We start from the raw sequence: 21,133 nt of genomic DNA on the forward strand, positions 1-21,133 counted from the left end.
AGAAAAACGTGGATCCTAGCTGTCCCCTACCGCACGGCTCCAACACCAGAAGGGTCTACGCAGAAAGCTCAACTCCTTCGGACAGCCCCAGGAGAGCGGGTTTCACCCCGTGAAGAAGAGTATGCCGCATAGCGCCGCAGTGTCCGCAGCAGACGAAGTTTCAGTGGGAAATGAGGGACTACCTCGGGGCCGATCTTATCTGATTACGTCATAGCGCACCGCTCATGGCTAGTTTTTGAAGGAGTTTTTGTAGATGAGCTCGCACCGTGATACGTTGAACGAAAACATTGTGCGTGGTAGCTCACGATCAGGGCATAGCCAGAAGGAGGTTTCGGGGGCTTAACCCCTCTCACGAAATCGTACCTTTGGTAGTGCATTTGGGAGAGGAAAACGAGGGTGAAATCCTCCTCCCTCATGTAGACACTCCATAGGCACGTTTGCTTAAAAATTGTACAAGGAAACCTGACATTCTCTCCTGTTCTTGTACCACATTTTGCTATTTTACCGCTTTTCTATCCGTCCCGGTTAGTTTTAAGACAGGAAGAATAGCAATAGTGCAAAGTTGCACATATCCACACATTCAGGACAAAAATCTGATTCTCTAACACCTTCAGAGTTAATTGCGTTCTAATAAACAAAATCTAACCCAAATATGCTTCAGATGCGACTATTGCGGATTTGCGAACGAGGTCCGCCGCAACCAAGATAAAACCTCCACACCGCCTCCTTGGCGCAGAGCTAGTTTCATAAATCACGACCACGAGGTGACGTCGAAAAGTCCCCGTGCCTCTCTTCGCAGCTCGCGCGCTGCTTACACTCGCTTCAGTCGCGCAAGAGTACGTCACAAGCCGGTGGACAATGCTATCGACGCGCTACGGCAAGCCACTCCCCCATTCTCAGATGGGCGAGAGATGCGATGGAAGATTTTTGAAAGGTGCGCCCGGCCGTTCATTCGCAGCTCATTTTATTCGTTGCAGAACACGCTTCTGCGAAAAAAAAAAAAAAAAAAAGGGGGGGGGGGTGTCATCCCAGAGTTCCTTTAAAGCAGCTGCAAAGCTGCCCAAAAGGAAGTTCCTTAGGGTGTCATACAGTTTTTGTGCAACATGCGAAACTGAATCACTTCACCACCGTAATGCATTGCTGGTGAGTTTGTTAGAAGCATCAGTTCTTTCATGTTAGAAGCATTTGGAACTACTCTTCGTAGACTGAAGAGAATATTTCCTCATTTAATTTTCCGTTACTGTTTCAACTTTGGAAGATAATAATTGGGGGTTTACGTCGCGAGACAACTGAGATCATGAGCGACGCCATTGCGGTCGGTCTGTGGATTGCTTTTGCTCACCTGAGGGTTCTTTAACGTGCCATGAAGGCTCATCACACGGCACCCCGTACTTAACGTCCCTCGCGGAAGACGGCGTGACTAAGCAATGTGTACCCTGCCACCAAGTTGCTGGCGTCCTCGGCCGGATTCGAACCCGCGATCTTGGGATCAGCAGGCGAACACGCTACCGACTGAGCCACCGAGGCCGGTAACTTTGGAAGAGTGCACCATGCTTCCCGATTAACATTTCATGTGAAACTTTAGCTCACTAATGGAAGAAAGTTTCATGCATAAGCGTGATAAAGGAAGAAGGGCACCGTCCACTCCCAATTGAGAAAACCATTTTGGCAGTTCTCTCAAATGGGTTGCTGCTGGGAATTAGGCTAACACACTCCTGTATGGGCATGTAGGAATTCCAAAGGTCAACTGCGAAAAATTATGCGCTCTTTACGCTCTCTTTGCGCTCTTAAGTCGTCGTCAAATAGCAAAAAAGTGAGCGTATCGTCAAATTGTGCAGCTGGGATCTCCTTACGTAAATAGGGATACTCCCCTGTTTCCAAGCACATGGCGCAGACACGATGTGGTCAGCTTTCTGACTACCCTCGATGAAGCCATGACCTTCTTAAAGGGTCAACAAACCTCTTCAAAATGCAAAGAAAGTAACATCGGCCTGCAGCAAATTCACATAGTATGGTGAGTTCAAGTAATGAGCTCTCGCTGTAACTTCTCTGTGACACTGGCCACCGTGGGCCGTTGCCATTTTCGTCAAATTTCTATACTGTTTTGAAATAAGACTCGCTCATATTTCCTACACAGTACGAAAAAGCAGTCTGGACTGACACACATGTGGCTGTTGAACAGAATGCTGGTAGGTCTATGCAGGTCCACAAACTTTGATTTCATAGCCACTTTATAAAGTATACCAAAGTAGATGTTCCTGAAATTCATGACTCGCTCTAAATACTCCCATGTACAAAATCGTGCTACATAAGGCCATGTACATTCCGTGATGCAGCCCTGTCATGATGGTGCTGTCCCACTCTGTGGCTCGACTGTTTTACGAGAAGTATGCTTCCTCCCAGAGAAGGTGAGGTTTTCTTTGTTGAACTCCAAGGGCATCATACCAATATCACCATCGTACCTGTTCTTCGAGACCTGGAAAAGAGCAGAAGTTACAAGTAACGATACGTGTGTCTACATGAAAAGGGACATGGTCCACTTCAAGTCACTCCTATATATTACGAGCCTAACCAAGAGATTGACACGTGAAAGCAACTGGCAATGAAGTGTAAGTGTTAAACGAAAGCTGGAACCTTGGTCGCCTCATGGCCCATGCAGGCTCCTCGAAAGGAACTCTTGCTCATTCAAATGAAGGTGCAGCGGTTATTTACAAGTGCCATCCCATTAATTCAAAATTCAAGGTAATTCATTCTCATGCCGTAAATTCAAAACCGTCAAAGTATGTAGTGTATTTGAGAGGGTGAAGACACCGGGTAATTCAAATGCACGAATGTGGAAAGCAGATTATTCCAAAGAGATTGCTCTGTCATGCTTTGCTGGCATCTCAGAGACATATTCTGGGGAGGGGGAATTGGGCGCTCTGTTTGAATCTGTAAAGCAGTGAGAAATCGGGCAATACTAATTGTGCCTTCTGGTGTTATCGTGTGTTTTCGGTGTCTCCTCTTGTCTACTAAATCCTTTTGCTTTTCTGTTCTTTTTTGTGGGTGACCTACCAGCGTTAATCCCCGAAAGCAGGCAGTGCAGACACACATGGCTGTATTTCTGGAAACCTAAGTGACTCATCCTTACATGTGTTACAGTGGCGACCTTTGTTCGTATTCACTTGAGGACTTCATAGTGAATGGAATTTGGGGAGAAATCGGGTTTAACCCGAATTGGCCGGAAGTCAGTTCAGGGGTGAAGAACTGGGCGGAATCAGGTTTGACCCGAAAAAGTCACTCCCTACTTATTAAGTGTTAACTGATTACTTATAAGGGTGATACGGAATGGCATGTACAAGCACAACCAATATGGAACGATGCTGCATATGCGTGGTTGGCAAAACAAGCACGCCCTGCCGTTCTAAACGGAGCAAGATGCTTCCTGTTGACCACAGATCAAACAAAAAGGCGTGGCTGTATTTTCTTGGGTTGGGTTCAACACTGCAAATGAACGATGTTCAGAGCTATAGCTGAAGACATGAATCTACGTGCTTGCAACAGATTATCTTCTCCCTGAAAGACATTATGATGCTTGCATATAAATACTGTCGAATATGAAATGGCGTCTCTGATGCAGATAGTATGCGCTGCCAGCACACCAATCCCTCATTCAGAGCGACTCCCACCAGCTCCCGTGGCACAGTGGTTGGGATGACGATGAACGCTTTCCAGGCCGAGACTGGGAGGTGACGCGGGTTCGAGTCCCCATACCGGATGTGCTGTCCAAGGTTTTCCCTGGGTTTTCCAGCTGACTTTTCAGGTCAATGTCGGCACAGTTCCCCCTGAAGTCGGCCCGGGACACATGCTAATCCCCATATCTCCCACTCCTTCCTGCTGTCCTCTGTCCACGTCTGTACACGGCTCGTAGCCACACCTGCTTTGCGGCTCTAACACGGAATTTAAAAAAAACAAACAAACAAGAGTGACTCCTTTTAGTTGAAACTCAGCCGTATTTGAAGAAAAAATCTTTATGCCCCCAGTTAGAATCAACGGGATTGCATTGTATTCCCTATATGTGATTACCTACGTGTGTACAGGCATACCTGGAGGTGTTTCCTGCCCCTCACAGAACTGAGCCTTTTATCCTGCAGGATGAGCACATTGTCAGCTTCCTGGCTCGCTTTGGCCCCTCCAAAAATAGAGCTCGTGCTCAGCTCCTCCTGGTCTCTCTCCTGGAAAGGTTTGTATGAAAGCTAAGGGTCAGACGTACCAATAAAGAATGCGGCGATCCTCACCTTGCGTGGATGCATGACCAGGGTCACGTGACAATTGTGCTGCGTCGCAAACTTGCGGAAGGCGGCCACCAGAAGATCCTGCTTCCAGAAGCGGTCCATGCGCGCGGATTCCTCGTTGACTCCCATCATAAACTGAATGTTGTCCACTATCACGTGTTGAATGTCGTGGACATACACAGCGTGCGACATTGCCTAGAGGTCACAAGACATCTTATTTGTATCATAATACAACAATGACAAACACTTTATTTTATAATTTTTCGTAACAATAAATTCTGAAGCACTCCAAAATGCGAGCAACATACATCCAAGACATTCCGTATGGATTGTTCGCCGTGGAAAGTCATGAAATAGAGCGGCAGGAGCTCAAACTTGTCAGCCCAGGCATCAAATTCACCTAGGTGTTTCTCCAATGATATCCTGGTGAAAGGAACTAGGATTACTTCGTGACATAACATAAGTCAAAGTTCAGATAATTGACCCGAGAAGGATGCACGATATCATCCACCCACATTGCTTAGTACAAATAACACAAAGCAGCTTTGCGGCAGAAACTTTGCGGCGTGATTCCGAGTGTAAGAAACGTACGTCGTAGAGCTGTGCGAACAGCAAAATTTCCATTGTGCATCGAATCCTAGTAATTTCTTCAGAAGGCGAATCGAATTCGAATAGTCAATATAGTCAATAGAATAATAGTCAATAGTCAATAGAATAATAGTCAATAGTCGAATAGTCAGAAAAGGCCCAATTCGAATAATTTTGAATACCTTTGTGGTGTTGTGCTCATTCAGTGATGTTCTGCTCCAAACTTGTGAGCTGTTTCATGCAGCATAACATACCATAGAAGAAGAACCAGAGAAAGGTCCCTATTTATTTATTTATTTATTTATATACCTTAAATGCCAAGAGGCATTACATGAGGGGGGTTAACAGAAAAAAAGAGGGAACAAATAGTAACAGAAACGAACATGAGACAAATAGCACGCAAACAGTTAAGAAAAAAATCATAACAAATACAACATTTCGCACTGCTTCACAATATGTTCATGAGATGCTGAAGCTACAACATTCACAGGGAGGGCATTCCACTCACGAATGGATGTTTGCATTGGGGAGTAATAAAAGCAATTAGTGTAACCAAAAGCTGCTTGCAGTTTACATAAATGATCAACTCGGCTTGAGGAGTGATGTGCCATTTGCAAATAATGGGACCCATGATGGAAAAGTTTATACATGCATGAGAGTCTCCGTATTTTTCTTCGATTTTCTAAGAGATGGATGAGTTGCATTTTTTTGAAATCTGTGATACTCTGCCTGTCATATTTGTTATATATAAAATGGACAGCTTTGTTCTAAATGGACTCAAGCCCATCAATGAGGTACTTCTGATAGGGACTCCATATCAACGACACGTACCCTAATTTAGAGCGTACGAGTGTCTGATAGGCTTGCAATTTAACTGTGGGTGAAACTAAATAAAAAGATCTCCGTAGGAAACCCAATACCTGATTACCTTTACGACACATTTCTGTAATATGATTGTTCCAGGTGAAGTCGTTCGTAAGATGCACACCTAGGTATTTAAAACTAGCTACATTTTCAATTACTTTACTATTTAAGTGGTAGTCATACAAAATTCGTTTCTTTGCCCTCGAAAAGACCATACACTTTGTTCTTGACACATTCGCCTCCATTACCCATTCATCACACCAGTTTTGGATTTTCACAAGATCTAACTGCAATGTCGTACGGTCATCTTCAGACCTGACTGACCGATAAGGAACAACATCATCAGCATAAAGCCTAATCCGCGACTGAATTGAAGAGGGTAAGTCGTTTACGTCAATTAAAAATAGTACCGGCCCTAAAACCGATCCCTGGGGTACACCTGATATTACTACAGAGGAGTCCGAAAAAGAATTTCCCCACTTAACACACTGAGTCCTGTTCTGTAAATATGCAGTTATCCAATTAATTATACTAGTGTGAAGGTTAAGAGTATAAAGCTTTTGAATCAGACGACAGTGTGGTACGCGATCAAATGCCTTTTTAAAGTCTATAAATATCGCATCCACTTCGTTACCATTATTAAGAGACGTATATATGTCAGTTACAAATTCAAAAAGCTGTGTCTCGCAGGAAAAGCCACTCCTAAAGCCGTGTTGACTGCTATAAAGATAATTACATCGAACCAAGTGTTTCATAACAATAGAGTACAAAATGCGTTCGGGTACTTTGCAAGACACACATGCAAGAGATATGGGCCTATAGTTTTCAACGACTGAAGTACGAGCTGACTTAGGGACTGGTACGACAACGGCATGTTTCCAGTCATTGGGAACTACAGAAGTGTCCAAAGACTGCTGAAACAAGATAGCAAGAATCTTGCTTGAAAAGTATCGTGTAAGTTTTAAAATCTTTGAAGAGATATTGTCACAACATGGGGACGAACCTGGGGATGATGTGTTGTGTACGGTTGTGCATTAGTGGGACGAACTGCACTGAGAATTAGTCAATATGTTCCATGTAGCCTGTAGCTTTGTGTGCATCTCCTCATTTCTATGTTGACATCGTGAGTTTCCTGTACTTCTTTTTAGAAACTGCACATATTTCCATCTGTTACTGAACATCGCTCTGAAAGTTGGGAGTACATTTACTGGAACATGCAGTGCCCAGAGTACAGTGTTGACCACGGGGTCACAGAAGTCGTAGACTTTAGTGACAAAATACTGTTAGCAGTGTAAAGCAGGCTTCACCTAACACTCCAGTGTAATGAAGTGAAGTCAACTTGCAGAACAGAGTTGTTGGCAAAGCAGTGGCACAATGAGAATGCAATGAGGTGAAGCCAACTTGCAGAATGGTGATAGCGATACCTCGCTTCAGTACTACTAGGAAAATATTCGAAAATTTGGACTGCTGAAAATGGTTGCAAATAGCATTCGAACAGCATCCGATTCGATTCGTATTCGAAATTTCGCACAGCTCTAGTACGTTGTTTAAATGTGTTCGAAGCATTGTTTTTTCATCATGATCTTCGTTCATAAACTTACAATGAAAACTGCGTAAGCATGATCTTTGCCAAGCGTTCATTCTGTATCTCGAAGCTGCCCCACAACGTATGAACCTGCAAGAAAGAAAGCCATTTTGGTTGTAATAGGGCCCCAAGATTTTTTTTCCCCTCTGTGAAGGAACTGTACTCTCCAAATGCCTCACGGCAATGGCAGAAAGTCATGTATCATTGGGTGTCAGTTCTTAAAACAAGCGTCTTAAATGCAGCAATTTTTTTTCGTTCGTCCCCACCATGCTGCACATGCTCACACCCGATACTATTATGCAAGTGCATTGCACACAACACAAGAGTGAATGCCAGATGAAAGCCAAGACAAAAGCTACGAATATGTACGCTTCTCTCGAGTCAGCCTGTCAGTCTTGCACAAAGGAGCAGATGCATTATATTTCCTGGATTCTGTTCACCAATTAGGAGTTTTAGTGAGTCGTTTGTGCCAGATCCAGACAACCGATCCTGCCTAATCGAAAAGCTCATGGGAAGCGAACTACGGAGATCTTTTAGCAAATCGGAAGAATCGTTCATCCCCAAATGTATTCCAGATGTGTTTGAGCAGCAGATGTGTGTGTGTGGATCGTGGTGGATCATTCACACGTTTTTTTGTTGTTGTTGTAAATATGACATATCGCAGTGTGCTTTCAGACCTTCCCTTTGCGGAAGGCCGTAGTTGAGTCGAACTACGTCGGTCGCTGTGTTGTCGACGTGCTGTCATGCAGGCGCTGGCACAGTTGGTAGACTCGATCTCACATTGGTGAATCAGGAGGATGTAGGATGCAGTTTCACCTTGAGAAGGGTTAGTCACCTGTGTAAGAGCCTCTCTCGATAGTCGGATCAAACAGGGAACGGCACGTGGATGAACACTTTGCATAGCTTCAATGCGCCTTGCACATGTATTTCGAGTAGTTAACTACAGTAGTTAGGTTACTGCAGGCGCCAACTACTTCCGATTTTGCCGCAAGCTTTACGTCACGATTGTGCTTCCGACTTTTACCTTGAGCTACTTGTTTGATGAGAACGGAGGTGCAGAGCAATTGTGTCGTGCATGTGTACTAAATCTTCACTTTTATCACTGCTTGTGATTCATATTTAGGTGTCCAAGAGCACTACAGAAGGGGATTGGTGTTGATGGACAACGTTAAGTAGTTAGGGATGTAGTTAAAATACACTGCAGTAGTTAAAGAAGTAGTTTTAACTATCACCCCTGAAAAGTAGTTGAACTACTCGTTAAACTACTCTATCGCAAAGTAGTTAGTAGTTATAGTTAAACTACTGTAGAAGTAGTTAGCGGCCATCACTGGTTGTTACACAAACACGGCGCTTGCGATGAAGTAAGGCATGCCAAAAAATACGCTAGCGAGAACTCTTAGCGAAAAGGACAAGCTGCGTGATGCCTTTAGTGCTTCATGGTTTGGACCGCAAAGAAAAGGACTTGGACCCGGTGACTACGAAGAGCTTGAAAAATGCTCGCTGCTGCGGATAAAGCGTGCCCAAAGTCAGAAGATCCCAATGAATGGGCCAATTGTTCGTGTGAAGGTGGAATATCTCAATGAGGACTGGAAGAAAGTTGAAGGTAGTGTGTGTATTCCTCGTCTTTGATGCAGTAATGCACATAAAGACTGCTTACAGCTTCAGCACTCCCGGAAATTACACCATTTAACATCTCACGCACAACTGAGTAAATGGAACTCCCGATAAACGGAGCCGATTTTCCGGGTCCCTCGAGGTTCCGTTTCAAGAGATTCCACTGTACTGCTTTCCCACATCACCCAACACCGTGCATCAAACAACTTTCTCTTACGTTCTTCCAATAACTGCGTAAAAGTTTTACCGTAACTGTGTGCGCTTGGATTACAGATTTTTCACCAACGCATGAGTGGCCCTAAGCCAAAAATTAAACTCACCCCTTGCATGCAGAGGTCCAGGGAGTACTCGCACATGAGCGTTGTCTTTCCCGAGCCTGTTGGGCCAGTGAACACTGTCAACTCCCCACGACGAAAGCCCTTTAGCAGTCGCGTCAATGCAGGGAACCTAAGTGGGGAAGCCACAAAGTCTGTAGAACCTTTTTTTGTTACACAAATGATGGTACCACAACCTACTAGACTATACCAACCATGTTCATAATGGGAAACTCCTAAGCACGAGTCGGTTCGCAAGATGCGCTGCACATCGGCCCTTGAGATCTCCATCATGATTGGACGAGGTAAATTTAAATTTTGAACGCGCAGAAGTGGACGTACGACTACCATAGCAGACGACAGCAATGGATCTTATGAAAACGCGTAGAATGATGGTAATCAATTTTAGCTAGAAGCATCTTCTGTGGGGCATCCACCACTTGTACAAAAAAAAAACTAAGGTAAGCTAAAGTACAAGGTATCGTAGAAACTGAGGAACTCATAACTGGGTCGATGAGTAGCGCCACTAAAAAAAAAAAAGAAAAACTAAGGTAAGCTGAAGTACAAGGTATCGTAGAAACTGAGGAACTCATAACTGGGCCGATGAGTAGCGCCACAAAAAAAAAAAAAAAAAAAAGAAGAAAAACTAAGGTAAGCTGAAGTACAAGGTATTGTAGAAACTGAGGAACTCATAACTGGGCCGATGAGTAGCGCCACCAAAAAAAAACTAAGGTAAGCTGAAGTACAAGGTATTGTAGAAACTGAGGAACTCATAACTGGGCCGATGAGTAGCGCCACCACTAGCTTCCAAATGCGGTGCTGGGAAAGGGTGCAAATGGTATGGTCTGGTATAATCTATAGTAGGCCGTGGACGGTACTTACCTCTGCCATTTGACCCCAGCAGCTACATCTGCGTTGTGAAGGATGTCAGCCACTCTGGCTCTGAGACTATGAAAAGTGGTGATGGCCTTGTGAGCCACAGGCTGACTAGTCCTCAAGATTGAAACCATGGATGCATGTCCTGACTGTAGAGCTGACAATGGATAACCCTCACTGGGCCTGTTTGGAAGCGATGATGCACACGGCACGTAAAGATATTGAAACCGAAGGAATGTCAAAAATTTGCTTTGGCAACAATGACAAAGCCACGGTTAGCACAAACCTACAACGTACCTGATGTAGAAACAGCGTTTTTCCCCGAGCTTTCTAGAGAATGTCTTGGCCGATTCCCAGTCTTGAACTTTGTTCCCGAACCAGATCGTGATTTTCCTGAACTGCTCGAACAATGGGAGAGCCTGACAAACAGAGAACACGTTTCTTCACTCTTTATCTACAAATATGTGTGGTATTTCGTTGTGCTGTATGCTTCTCACATTCGGGATATAAAAAAATCTTAATACGCAAAACTGCCTTCACAGTATGCGACCATACGTTACCAAGTTATGAGGGAAGTTATTTGGGAGTACAGTGTGTAGTAACAGAAAAAATGGCGTAAATGTGGGCCAGCTGGTGGATGGACTGCATAGTAAACAAGCCCGAGCTTGGGCGAGTTAGGCATGGCGAGACACGGGGCCTCAGTTGGGGTTCGCCCAAGCTCAGGTTTGAATGTGTACTATATCTTGTGTAGTACACAACTTTTTATCCAAATTTGGAAAAATGCACTTCTTTGTGTACGCCAGGGGTTCTCAAACTGGGTTCCGCGGAGCACGGGGGTTCTGCGAAGCCCCGCCTGTGGTTCCGCGGGCAGCAAGGTGATACCACAAGTCCTGTACAAAAATTCGAAAATGATTCGAATTTTTCGAATTACTTTTGCGGTTGCTCCGCCTGTAAAGCAGAGTTCGCCTAACGCGTGGGTGCATTGCGGGAAGCCAACTTTACAGGCACACTGCACGCGTTGGTTTCCCCAAAATAGTTTTGTGCTTGTAAACTTACAAGTTTTCTTGCTTAACAATGCAAAAATTCTATTGTGTGTTGTTCTTCTTCATTGTGTGTGTATGTGTGCATGAGTGCGGGGTTCCTCCAGTTTGCCCCTCAAATGTATGGGGGTTCCCTGGGTCCACAGAGTTTGAGAACCCCTGGTGTACGCAATAGAACCTGAAGGGTATGGTGGTGTTGAGCCGAACTACTCTGAAACATGACGGGGGCACACATGCTGCAGAAAAAATACTGATGGCGATAGTGTTTCTCTGCTCTTTTGGTACAGAGAAGCAGTAGAGCTGAAAGACAGTGTGATGGCAAACACAGCTTAACTCAATGGAAGCTGGCTCAGGTGGAGCGAGACTTTAAAAAGTCAGACCCTTCATTTACGATGGCCTGTTAGTTAATACCTCCAGTGGTAGACTAGACGTCCCTGTTAAGAGGGAGACTACGGGCATGTTGGCCTCCTGGAAGACCGCAACTGCGTCCGCCTCTGAGGTGGTAAGGATCACCTCCTGGTGGTTTTTCCTGACTTTCTGCCATCCAAATACTCCTACAAGGCCTGCTCTGCTTCAAACATAAAAATTAAAAAGAAGAAAAACCACATATCACCATGAACACAAACAATCATTGAGGAAACTGGAAAAAGAATGAAATTACTAATAACAATGCTACCTAGAGCACACACAGTCTAATAGCTTAACCCTTAGGCGCGGTGCTCCAGTGTGTCAAAGGTCTCGTTTTGAATTTTCGCGCCCTCTGTTTACGGTGCTACGGCACTGCTTTGGGAGTGATGTTGGGCTGATCGAGGCTTCTCTAGTCAACTGTGGCGCCATCTGTGGGCTATTTTTATAAGTATGCTGGTAATATCGCTGGAGGGCGAGCACCGCGTATACTGCAGACGTAAGCTCAGCACACAGGAGGCAATTCGCCTGCACTGACAAGCAATGCGGGACGCTCAACTACGATAGGAAACTGAATTCATATGTATGGAGTACAACAAAGGCCTCTGCATACAGAAGTGCCTTCAAGTAGATTAGTAGTACAGCTTGGGACAAAAGTTTACGGAACACCAAAGTGTCGCATTTCACCAATGGAGTGACACCCTAGCATGAAAAAGGAGCATGCACCCATACTAGGAGATTTCAACTGTTCTTATTCAATCTCTTCCTGTTAACTAGCAGGGGGCTGCCCCGATGAAGAAATACGCCAGTGCCACGATTTCTAAATGTTTGCCCCCAAGCAGTACCACAATCTCGCAAACCTTTGCAGACAAGTAGAAAAACACTAAACACGTTCTGTTATACATAACCAAAGTGCAAATATAAGCAATATGACTATCAGAGGCTTACAGAATACTCGGTAAATAACTTTCCACGATTTATCAGGTGTGTACATTGTTTATGAAGCCACCCATTTTGGTACGCTGTTGTAATTTTTGCCGACCCATCAAAGGGTTAAATGTGACGTAGTCATTAAAGGGACACTAAACAGGCATACAAGGTTCTTTTTTGCTGTTGTTGTTGCTGAACTGTATTACATTGCCAACGGTGGACGTTTTCCAAAAATCAGTGGTGTGTAATGAGAGCCTGAAGTTTTCGGGTGTAACCCGTTTCTTCCCAGAATTTGCACCCCGAATTGAAGGTTGCCTCTTTAGGGTGCATCGATTCTTACCCGGCAAATTGCCCTCACTAAGATGTCGGTAGGAATGCACACTAACTTATTTGGCAGCAAACGCAGTTGCACCACTATCGGTACTGAAGCAGTTCAGTTAGTTTGAGTAACCGAGCCCGATTTCTCCCCGAATTTAGAACGCACGTTTATTTACCCGATTTTTACTCCCCAAATTTAGAAAAAAATATTTCCCGAAAACTTCAGGCTCTATGCATGTGCCGCAGAAAAACGCAGAATTCACAATCCTCTGCCGCGGAATTCAGGATCTGTCGCAGCAGAAAATGGGTGGCCTTATGCATAATGCATCCAAACCAACACCATATTCACTATATTCGCATTCGTGCCCCGCCCTGCAATGCCCTGCCGACAATAGCCACACGTCAGTTGGAAGTTGCACCCCATTAACGAGTCAAAGTACGGGACACTTATACATTAGTTTACCGAAATGTCGGGAAACACAATTGGGCTTCTACGATCGAGCATGTCCGCACATCACGAAGCTTTCCTTTGGCACAGATGATCTGAGCACAGTATAAATGGGGCACCAGTATTTCCACAATTAACGGTACCTCGGAGTGATGGTCTCTTCCAGCATACCCCCGGCATCTGAGATGCGTTTCAAGGCCACCATCGTGCGTGTGGGTCCGTAAATAGGAAACAAGATGTGCGAACTGTCAGGTGCTAACCGGACATCCAAAAGCTTCAGTGTCAGTGGTTGAATTTTCTGAAACAATAAGGACATTTATGTGGTACGACTGTTTGCAATATACGAGCGGTCCAGCACAGACAGAATGCGAACTCCTCTCCGGAAGCTGTCCTCTACAATTCTTCCATCGCAATCACGATATTTTTAGAGTGCAAAGTTACCGTATTTGCACGATTCCAACGCACTCTTTTTCCCGAGGAAATTGGTGCGCAAAACTGCATGCGCGTTACAATCGGAGGCAGGATGTGAGAAAGCACGAGAACTCGGTATGAGGCGGCCCAGAGCCATATATTAAAATGGAGTCTGGCCATTGGGAGGAGTCACAAAAAGAGGCTCGACCTGTCAATCACAGTTTCGCTCCTCTGATTGGTTTGCTTTTTACCAAGGGGGTCGCTATGACACCATACTGCCACCTAAAATGGTGACGAAAACAAACACAGTGAAGCGGGGATTTCGTGACAAAAAATTTTCACAGACTAACCTGATTTTACGCTGCAAATGTACATCCTAATATAAGTTTCTCGGAAATCAGTTTCAACTTATGCTCATCCATCGGTATCTAACTGAAAATAATACGTTTTGTCGCCGGTGTTAGGCCTAGTGAACACAGCCTGGTGAATCCACTTGCCACCCAAAATGGCGCTGCCCATGTTAGATAAGGGGGCATTTAGTGGGGATAGGCTGATTGATAGTGCTTCATATTTCAAGACTTTATTGGTCGGAAAGCTGAAAAAGTGGGTGGAGCTTCAGGTATAGGCATGACCCATTAATGGCCAGACTCCCTTTTAATATACGGCTCTGAGGCGGCCGATAGCATTGACATCGCGAGTCACGTGGCCCACTCCATGTGTTTTTTACGGACGTCACATCGTGTGTGACGGATTTTTGCACGTGGTATTGCTGGTTTATGACTTGTTTGCGCAATGCAGCGAAGACGGCATTATGAAGCGTCGTTCAATCGGAAGGTGACTCTATCAGAACAGCAAGATGGAAACCTAGTGGCATCGTGTGTCTTCGGTGTCCCGGAAACATGTGTGCGCAACTGGAGGGATGACCTCGCAACTGCAGCCGTTCGATGTGTGCTTGAACGAGCCAATGAAGGACCATGTGCGCGCTGCCTACTGCCTACAACAACTGGCTTGTTTGCGACGAACATTCACTGACGCTGGCAGGACGTCTAAGAGGGCCACACTTGGTGAACTTATTGACTACAGTCGATGGTGGTCCATTCATTCAAAAAGTGCGGAATTTCGAACTCCCTGGATGGCAGCGAGGACGATTACCTGTGGTTAGTTGATAGCGAAAAGGAACTTTCAGACAGTGAAGTCGAATGAAGAGTGTGTTGTATGTTTCTAGTCATAAAAACGTGTTTCGCCTCCTGCTTCATACAGGCGCGGTAGAATTTGCATCTAACCTTTTCTGGTGATTTTTCTTGCTAAATTCACCCACGTGTTACAATCGGGGTGCGTTAGAATTGTGCAAATACGGTACACTTCTTGCGGTGCCTCGAGGTCTTTGAATTATGTGGTAGGTAACTTTTATTCTATTCCGTGACTGCACTGGTGGAGAGACAAAGATGGAGGGGGTTGGTGTATACCTGGTGTACGCTGTCCTAAGCATTCTATGTGTGTGCATTGCATCGTACAAATACAAATTTCGGAACAGTAATCGTATCATAAACTTAGTAAACCGTACGTATTTACTCGCGTATAAGACACATTTCTTTTTACCTAAAAACACTGTGCCATTGACTGCGTGATACGAGCGCGATATGCTGTCTGGCACTGTGTGCATGAGACGATCCAGCTGTGCTACTAAGGTCGGGTTGCGTTTAATGTACAGAAAACAAAAAAGTGCTAGAAATTCGGCACTCAAATCGGCGTGCATTCAATACACGAGTGCGTACAACATGCAAGTAAATACAATATTAACAGTGCAATGAGAGAAGCACCTGCGGAAGTGAAGCGTACAAGCTCAAAAGAGTACCAGACTGTGAAGTGTTTTTACCTGCAAGTGAAACCTTTTGAGCAAGTGACTCAGCTCCAGTTGTTCCAGATCTGCAAGAGGTAGAGAACTGCTGTACTCAGCCTCCACCTGCACCAATTCCTCTGTAGTTGGAAAGATGCGAGATGCTGGAGACAGGATTTGCCTGGAATGACAACATTTTCTCCTCAAAATGGCGCAAAGACCCAGAAATTCCGGCGCTTAGGTGCAACGGACAGCGACTCGGTAGCCTGGAGAGCCTCCATGATGTTGAGTGGACAGCCACCAGGGCTAGCTTCTCACGATATGGACGAGCAAGACACTCCATCGAGCAACAGTCTTTCAAAGGGCAAAGCACTGACTGTTGTACTACGTAGTTGGCTCTATTAGGGCTGATTACACCACGAGGACTAAGGTTCAAGAACGAGCATTCCACAATTTTTTGGAGCTCAAACACGAGGTTTCTGTAGATAAAGTAATCGTATTTCTTCCACACTGTAATAAATTCTGGGAAGATGTCCAACTTCGATCCAATCTGTGAGGTGCGTAAACGCTGAAAAGCTGCGTAAAATTTTGGGGGTGTTCCAGATTTCTGCCAGAAATTAAGGAAAATTTAAAGCTGCTCGCTGCTGAACGGTGCTAGTAGTCGACATCGTCATTTTCCACGAGTAGTCGAGAAATCACTGTAGCTTTAGAAAATAATTCCAAAGGACGTATTTACAACACAATCAATGTACGTGTCATACTCGAAGACTGTGGAACAGCAGCACAATAAATTATGACAAAACTTGATGACGTTACAGAACTAATGAAACCTGCATGCACAAAAAGCTTAGAGGGCGTACGAGTTATTAAACAACATTTTTCTTCATAATATATCATATAGGTGAACCAAACCACACTGCAAATTTCTAATCATTTTCCTGAACTCAGTTACAGTCTCAAACTTTTGTTGGAATTCATTCATTCTTGTTCCATTATAAATGTATCAGAGATAAGATAGACATTTCCTTACCTGGGGTCTAACTTCGCCCCTTCAGAACCGCTCTCAACAGAGAGGAAATCCTGAAGTTCCTGCCATGACGCAACCACTTGGCAACTGTAACACGTAAAAAGGCCTGGAAAGAAACAAGGAAGCAACACTGTGGGAGCAACAAACAAAGCACACACCACCATAATTAGAGCCTGAAGCTTTAGGGTTTTACCCGATTCTTCCCCGAATTTGCACCCCGAATTGAAGGTTGACACTTTAGGGTGAAACCCGATTTTTACCCGGCAAATTGCCTTCACTTTGATGTCTGTAGGAATGCAATAGCTTATTCGTTTGGCAGCAAATGCAGTTACATCACCGTTTGTACCAAACCAGTACAGCTCGTTTGTAATAGAGCCCGATTTCTCCCCAAATTTAGTGTACTGGAAGTTTTTTTCACCCGAATTCGCATGAATTTAGTGCACACGTTTATTTATCCGATTTTTACCCCCCCCGAATTTAGGAAAAAATATTTCCCGAAAACTTCAGGCTCTAACCATAATTAAGTCAGTAGCAGCGATGGAAGTGCCTCGAAGCGTTCTAGCGTAGGAAAAATCGAGTTTCGGCGCATCTGCCTGATCCACCGTCGGAGGGCCCCAGGCATATATGGTTATGATTAAAATTATTTATAATTAATTTATGATGTGGAATGAGTGGGTTCCACATCAATTTCAGCTTCACTGTGTCTTGGGCAATTTTCCACTCAACCTAGAGGCGCGAGATCGGGGAGCCACAAGCCTAACCTGCTTCCTAGGAGTCAGTGTATAGTAGGCTTGTGTTTCACAGGCATGTGTTTCATTGTCTGACCCCGAGTCACAGACGTGACTTGGTTTGACGCTGCATCTTGACTTGTACAAGTGTGAGCCAAGACCTATCTTTGTTCAAGAAGGTTCGCGTGTTTTACGAACCGACCCAAAGGCTTACTTCGTCAAGTTGCAGCCTACTAATTTTAACTGCATCTGGGAGCGAGATTTTCGTAGGATTTCACACTTAAAATTTGCTTTGCAGTATGAAAACACAATATTTCTTAGCATCGGGCCTCATAATGTGACCATCAACTATAGGTAAGGCCCTTTGTTTTCCACGATTCCACGGAGTTCGGAATTAATAGCGGAATCCTTCGTTTGGTACGGAGTTTCACGGAATCCTTTATTTTTAAGGGCGTGTGGAAATTCTTCTCAAATTCGAATCAAATATCGATCACTCGAAGTATCCGATTTGCGAATCGAAATACCCAATATTCTGGTTTCCGGATAATTTGATTATTCACCGAACACGAACGACGCCTCCCGAAAGTGGGCTTCACCTGATGCTTCCCTGCATGAGGTGAAGCCGCCCCTATAAAATTGAAGCGTGCTTTACAAAATTGTTTATGCTGCAGGACAAAACAGACAGATTGTAGTTTAGCTTTGGATAACATTAGCCCCAGTTTATTGCGTATACTTCACCTGAGGAAGGGGCAGCGTCCCTCCCTTGTGCAGTTTAGCGGTAGCAGTGGCGGATTTTGATTTGATGTCTGGGAGGTTGCCTTCAAGAAGTTAAAGGAGCAGTCTAGAGGCACAACACGACCACGACTTTTTGGGACCGCTGACACCACGGGAAGAACGAGTGGTGTAACACGAATATAACGTGTGTTGTTCAGCGATACCCCAGTGCTTCCCGACAGCGTGCATCCTGTCTGACCGCTTGTTTCTGCACAGTTGGTTCAGTGGCTAACAGATGGCGCCACAATAGCGCCGTCATTGCTTGCTTTCTGCTGCTGTAAGTTTTGAGACTGCACAGAAGCTACAGATATTACTCTTGTGATCTCAATCTTATGTTGTCAACTGTATCTTGTTGGATGTATATATACTTTGTGTTTCAGAAAACTTGATATAGATCCTATAACTAATAGACGTCAACAAGAAACAGCTTGCAATGTTCGTAGCAGACGGTTTTTCCTACCAACCAATGAGGGTGCTCTCTACCACAAACGTCGCACTAGAGTGGGTAATTTGTTTGAATGGGAGGGCGATTTTGCAAATTAATTGCGCCGCGGTGTAACAACTTTGGACAGAAATATTTTGTGGGAATGCTTTTCGCATACTGCTTTACAAGATGACAACAGTTTTTGGCCAAGTTAGACACCACTTTAATGCTCCTTTAAGACCTTTAAATAATGGCTAGAGTCCAAGGACAAAAAGGGGTGTACTAAAAATGTAACTTCCCCAGGGCACGTATTATAAACTCCTTCCTATAAAGTTCCGATGAACTCTGTAGATGCTGAAGGATCTTTCAGCAGGTATAAAATGATTTCAGGCGACAGACCGCATCAGATGAGAACACAAGATATCATGTATGTAATGCTGAGCCACAACAGTGCTTTGAATCTGTAATTTTGTAACATATATTTTTGTTCCCACATTATCTAAGAAAATAAAGTGTCTCCCATTTCATGCAGCCATTGACTGCTCGCTGCGGAAAATCGTGGGATTTACGAGTCACTGCCGCAGAATTTTGAATTTGCCGCAGCAGAAAACAGAGGGCCTTGAAAAAATGGCTAGGAAGCAAGCGAGCTGGTGATGATGATGCATAATGTAAAAACCCCGAGCCTTAACTATAGGTCTAAACAATATCTTTAGAGACGCGCCGAGCTACCCTTAGGAATCGAAAAGCGGTCTTAGCGCGCAGATCTCTTCGTGCCTCTCAGCTTGGACAGAGATGGACACAGAATCAAAATGCGAGCTAGTAGGTGTAGTATTCCTGATGTTGGCAACATGTCCCTGAGCTTGGGGAAAACACAAAAGTTAACACAAAACGAACAGCACAATCGTGGGAGTGTCAACGTGACGGTTTACACGTGTGTCCAGAGACTGCTTGGCTGGGGTTAGACTAGGCCTAGCTGGCATCGGCTCCGGTCGGCTGGCAGGCTAGTAAGTCACTACGACAGCTTCCTTTCACGTTGAAATTTGGTCAAACGCTGGTTCGCCTCATTTACTTCAGGTTTCGTTTTCTCGTGACGCGTGCAGTCTCTGTGGACTGAAGCAGTTGCCTGCTACGCGCTTTGGCACAAATGCAGCAAAAACACCCTCTACGGTGCAGGATGGCGCAGTTTCGTGCAGCACTTCCAGCTCAAGTTTATAGGCTTGCTGAATCACACAGCCATCAGCTTGAGTTTGAATGCAAAAAAAAAGAAAAAGAACAAAACACAGATATGATACTGTTGTTTCTGCAGTTCGCGTATTTTGTAACAATAACGTGTTTTAGGCTTTTACTTTTCCCGTTCCCCGGGCTGTACATTCTCAGATATTGCATCGAAATAGGTAGAAGGTCGTGCACAGCGCATGTAATCACATTCGCCGCCCGACGAGTCTACTTTGAAACTTTTCCTCCCCGTACCGCCAGGGGAGAAACGCAGCGCTAGTGTTGCGCTGCCAAACGTCAGGCGAACATCCCTATGGCGCCAAACAAGTTGTTGCATGCTTTACCTGTTACAACATTTATGAAAGCAGCTTCAGGCTTTGGCACAGAAGCACTTGGCACCTTAGAACCATGGTCCTTCAACTGGCAGACTGGGCATGTGACTTTCAAGCAGGTGTAGCCTTCTTCGAACCCAATGAGCTTTTCCTTGAGAACTCTCTTGATTTTGGATACAGTGACTACAGGAATGTCGTCTCCACTCCCCAACGAGGTCACGTAGAATCTAAGTATTTCCCTACGTCCTGGACGAGGATGAATTCCTGTACAGAGAAAGTTCCGTTCCTTTTACATAGCTTTTACAGTAGTCAAACTTAGATTTTCTGTTTAATTGTAACCATAAACTGCTCAATTCAAAGTTGCACAAATATATGCAGTTTCCAGAGCAACACAGCAGTTAAAACAAAGAAGAAAGAAAAAAAGAAGAAAACTCGCAGGTCTTTTGCACCTACAAAGCAGAGTAAGGTCGCTGATATACTCACTTTTAATTTGCGTCATGAAGTGTCGATAGCGAAGATAAGTGAGGTTGGAAAGTGGGGAACGCTTCAGATTCTCTTGGGTTACACCATCGTAGCATTTCGCTATAGAATGGCAATAACGAAGCAACTTCGCCGCCATCCTGCGTTGTATCCATCAAGACGATGCACTTGCTTCAACCCCTTCAACCAGAGAGCCCTGCGTTCATTTTACGGTCTATGATCAAAGCATCATTTTGGTACCGTTTCATTGATTCGCACACGTAGAGCACCAATCTGTGCAGCTCTTTGAACGTTTACCACCAATGTTTCGACAGCAACAGTTAAAAATATCTTTGCGCAGTAACGAAACTAAATGAAACTCACCGTAAATATTTCCAGGCTGTAGTGTTCCTCATGCCAGCCGACAATTTCTTTACATGCAATCCTACATTCGAACTTGACTCTCATGTTAGACCCAGCGTAAACAGGCGGTTTCGACTACAATTAGAAAGAAAAATACTGAAACTGTTTTCACAATACGATGATGATCCCGCGGCACGTCGAGACATGTGCAGCCCAGGGTTGCAAACAGGAGACCACAGAGCCGCTGAGAAGGCGCATTAACTCGAATATTTTTTCTCTCCTGAGAGTGTTGAAACGTAGATTAAAT

The 21,133-nt window shown here is 44.6% G+C and overlaps 1 protein-coding gene across 1 annotated transcript; it reads right to left on the reverse strand.

Moving 5' to 3' along the window:
- Positions 1-2,213: 2,213 nt before the first annotated feature.
- Positions 2,214-21,061, reverse strand: LOC135394071 (twinkle mtDNA helicase-like). Its single transcript, XM_064624541.1, has 15 exons — positions 20,848-21,061; positions 20,488-20,680; positions 20,017-20,268; positions 16,535-16,637; positions 15,544-15,685; positions 13,400-13,554; positions 11,567-11,723; positions 10,413-10,534; positions 10,122-10,298; positions 9,246-9,372; positions 7,328-7,401; positions 4,583-4,697; positions 4,278-4,469; positions 4,086-4,214; positions 2,214-2,476 (listed from the first exon to the last, which is right to left on the reverse strand). The coding sequence occupies exons 2-15, from the start codon at positions 20,621-20,623 to the stop codon at positions 2,342-2,344; spliced, it is 2,016 nt and encodes a 671-aa protein (XP_064480611.1). The 5' UTR covers positions 20,624-20,680; positions 20,848-21,061; the 3' UTR covers positions 2,214-2,341.
- Between the last annotated feature and the right edge of the window lie 72 nt (positions 21,062-21,133).

The sequence above is a fragment of the Ornithodoros turicata genome, chromosome 5 (genome assembly GCF_037126465.1).
Source record: "Ornithodoros turicata isolate Travis chromosome 5, ASM3712646v1, whole genome shotgun sequence".
NCBI classification, from domain to species: Eukaryota; Metazoa; Arthropoda; class Arachnida; order Ixodida; family Argasidae; genus Ornithodoros; species Ornithodoros turicata.

What these genes read in the sequence shown, in the direction of transcription:
- LOC135394071 (XM_064624541.1), bottom strand. Translation starts at nt 20,623, where the DNA reads ATGGCGGCGAAGTTGCTTCGTTATTGCCATTCTATAGCGAAATGCTAC. An exon ending in GAAGAGACCATCACTCCGAG is followed by an intron (nt 11,724 to 13,399) that starts GTACCGTTAATT and finishes TGTTTGAAGCAG; the next exon opens with AGCAGGCCTTGTAGGAGTAT. An exon ending in TGGACCTCTGCATGCAAGGG is followed by an intron (nt 7,402 to 9,245) that starts GTGAGTTTAATT and finishes TCTTTCTTGCAG; the next exon opens with GTTCATACGTTGTGGGGCAG.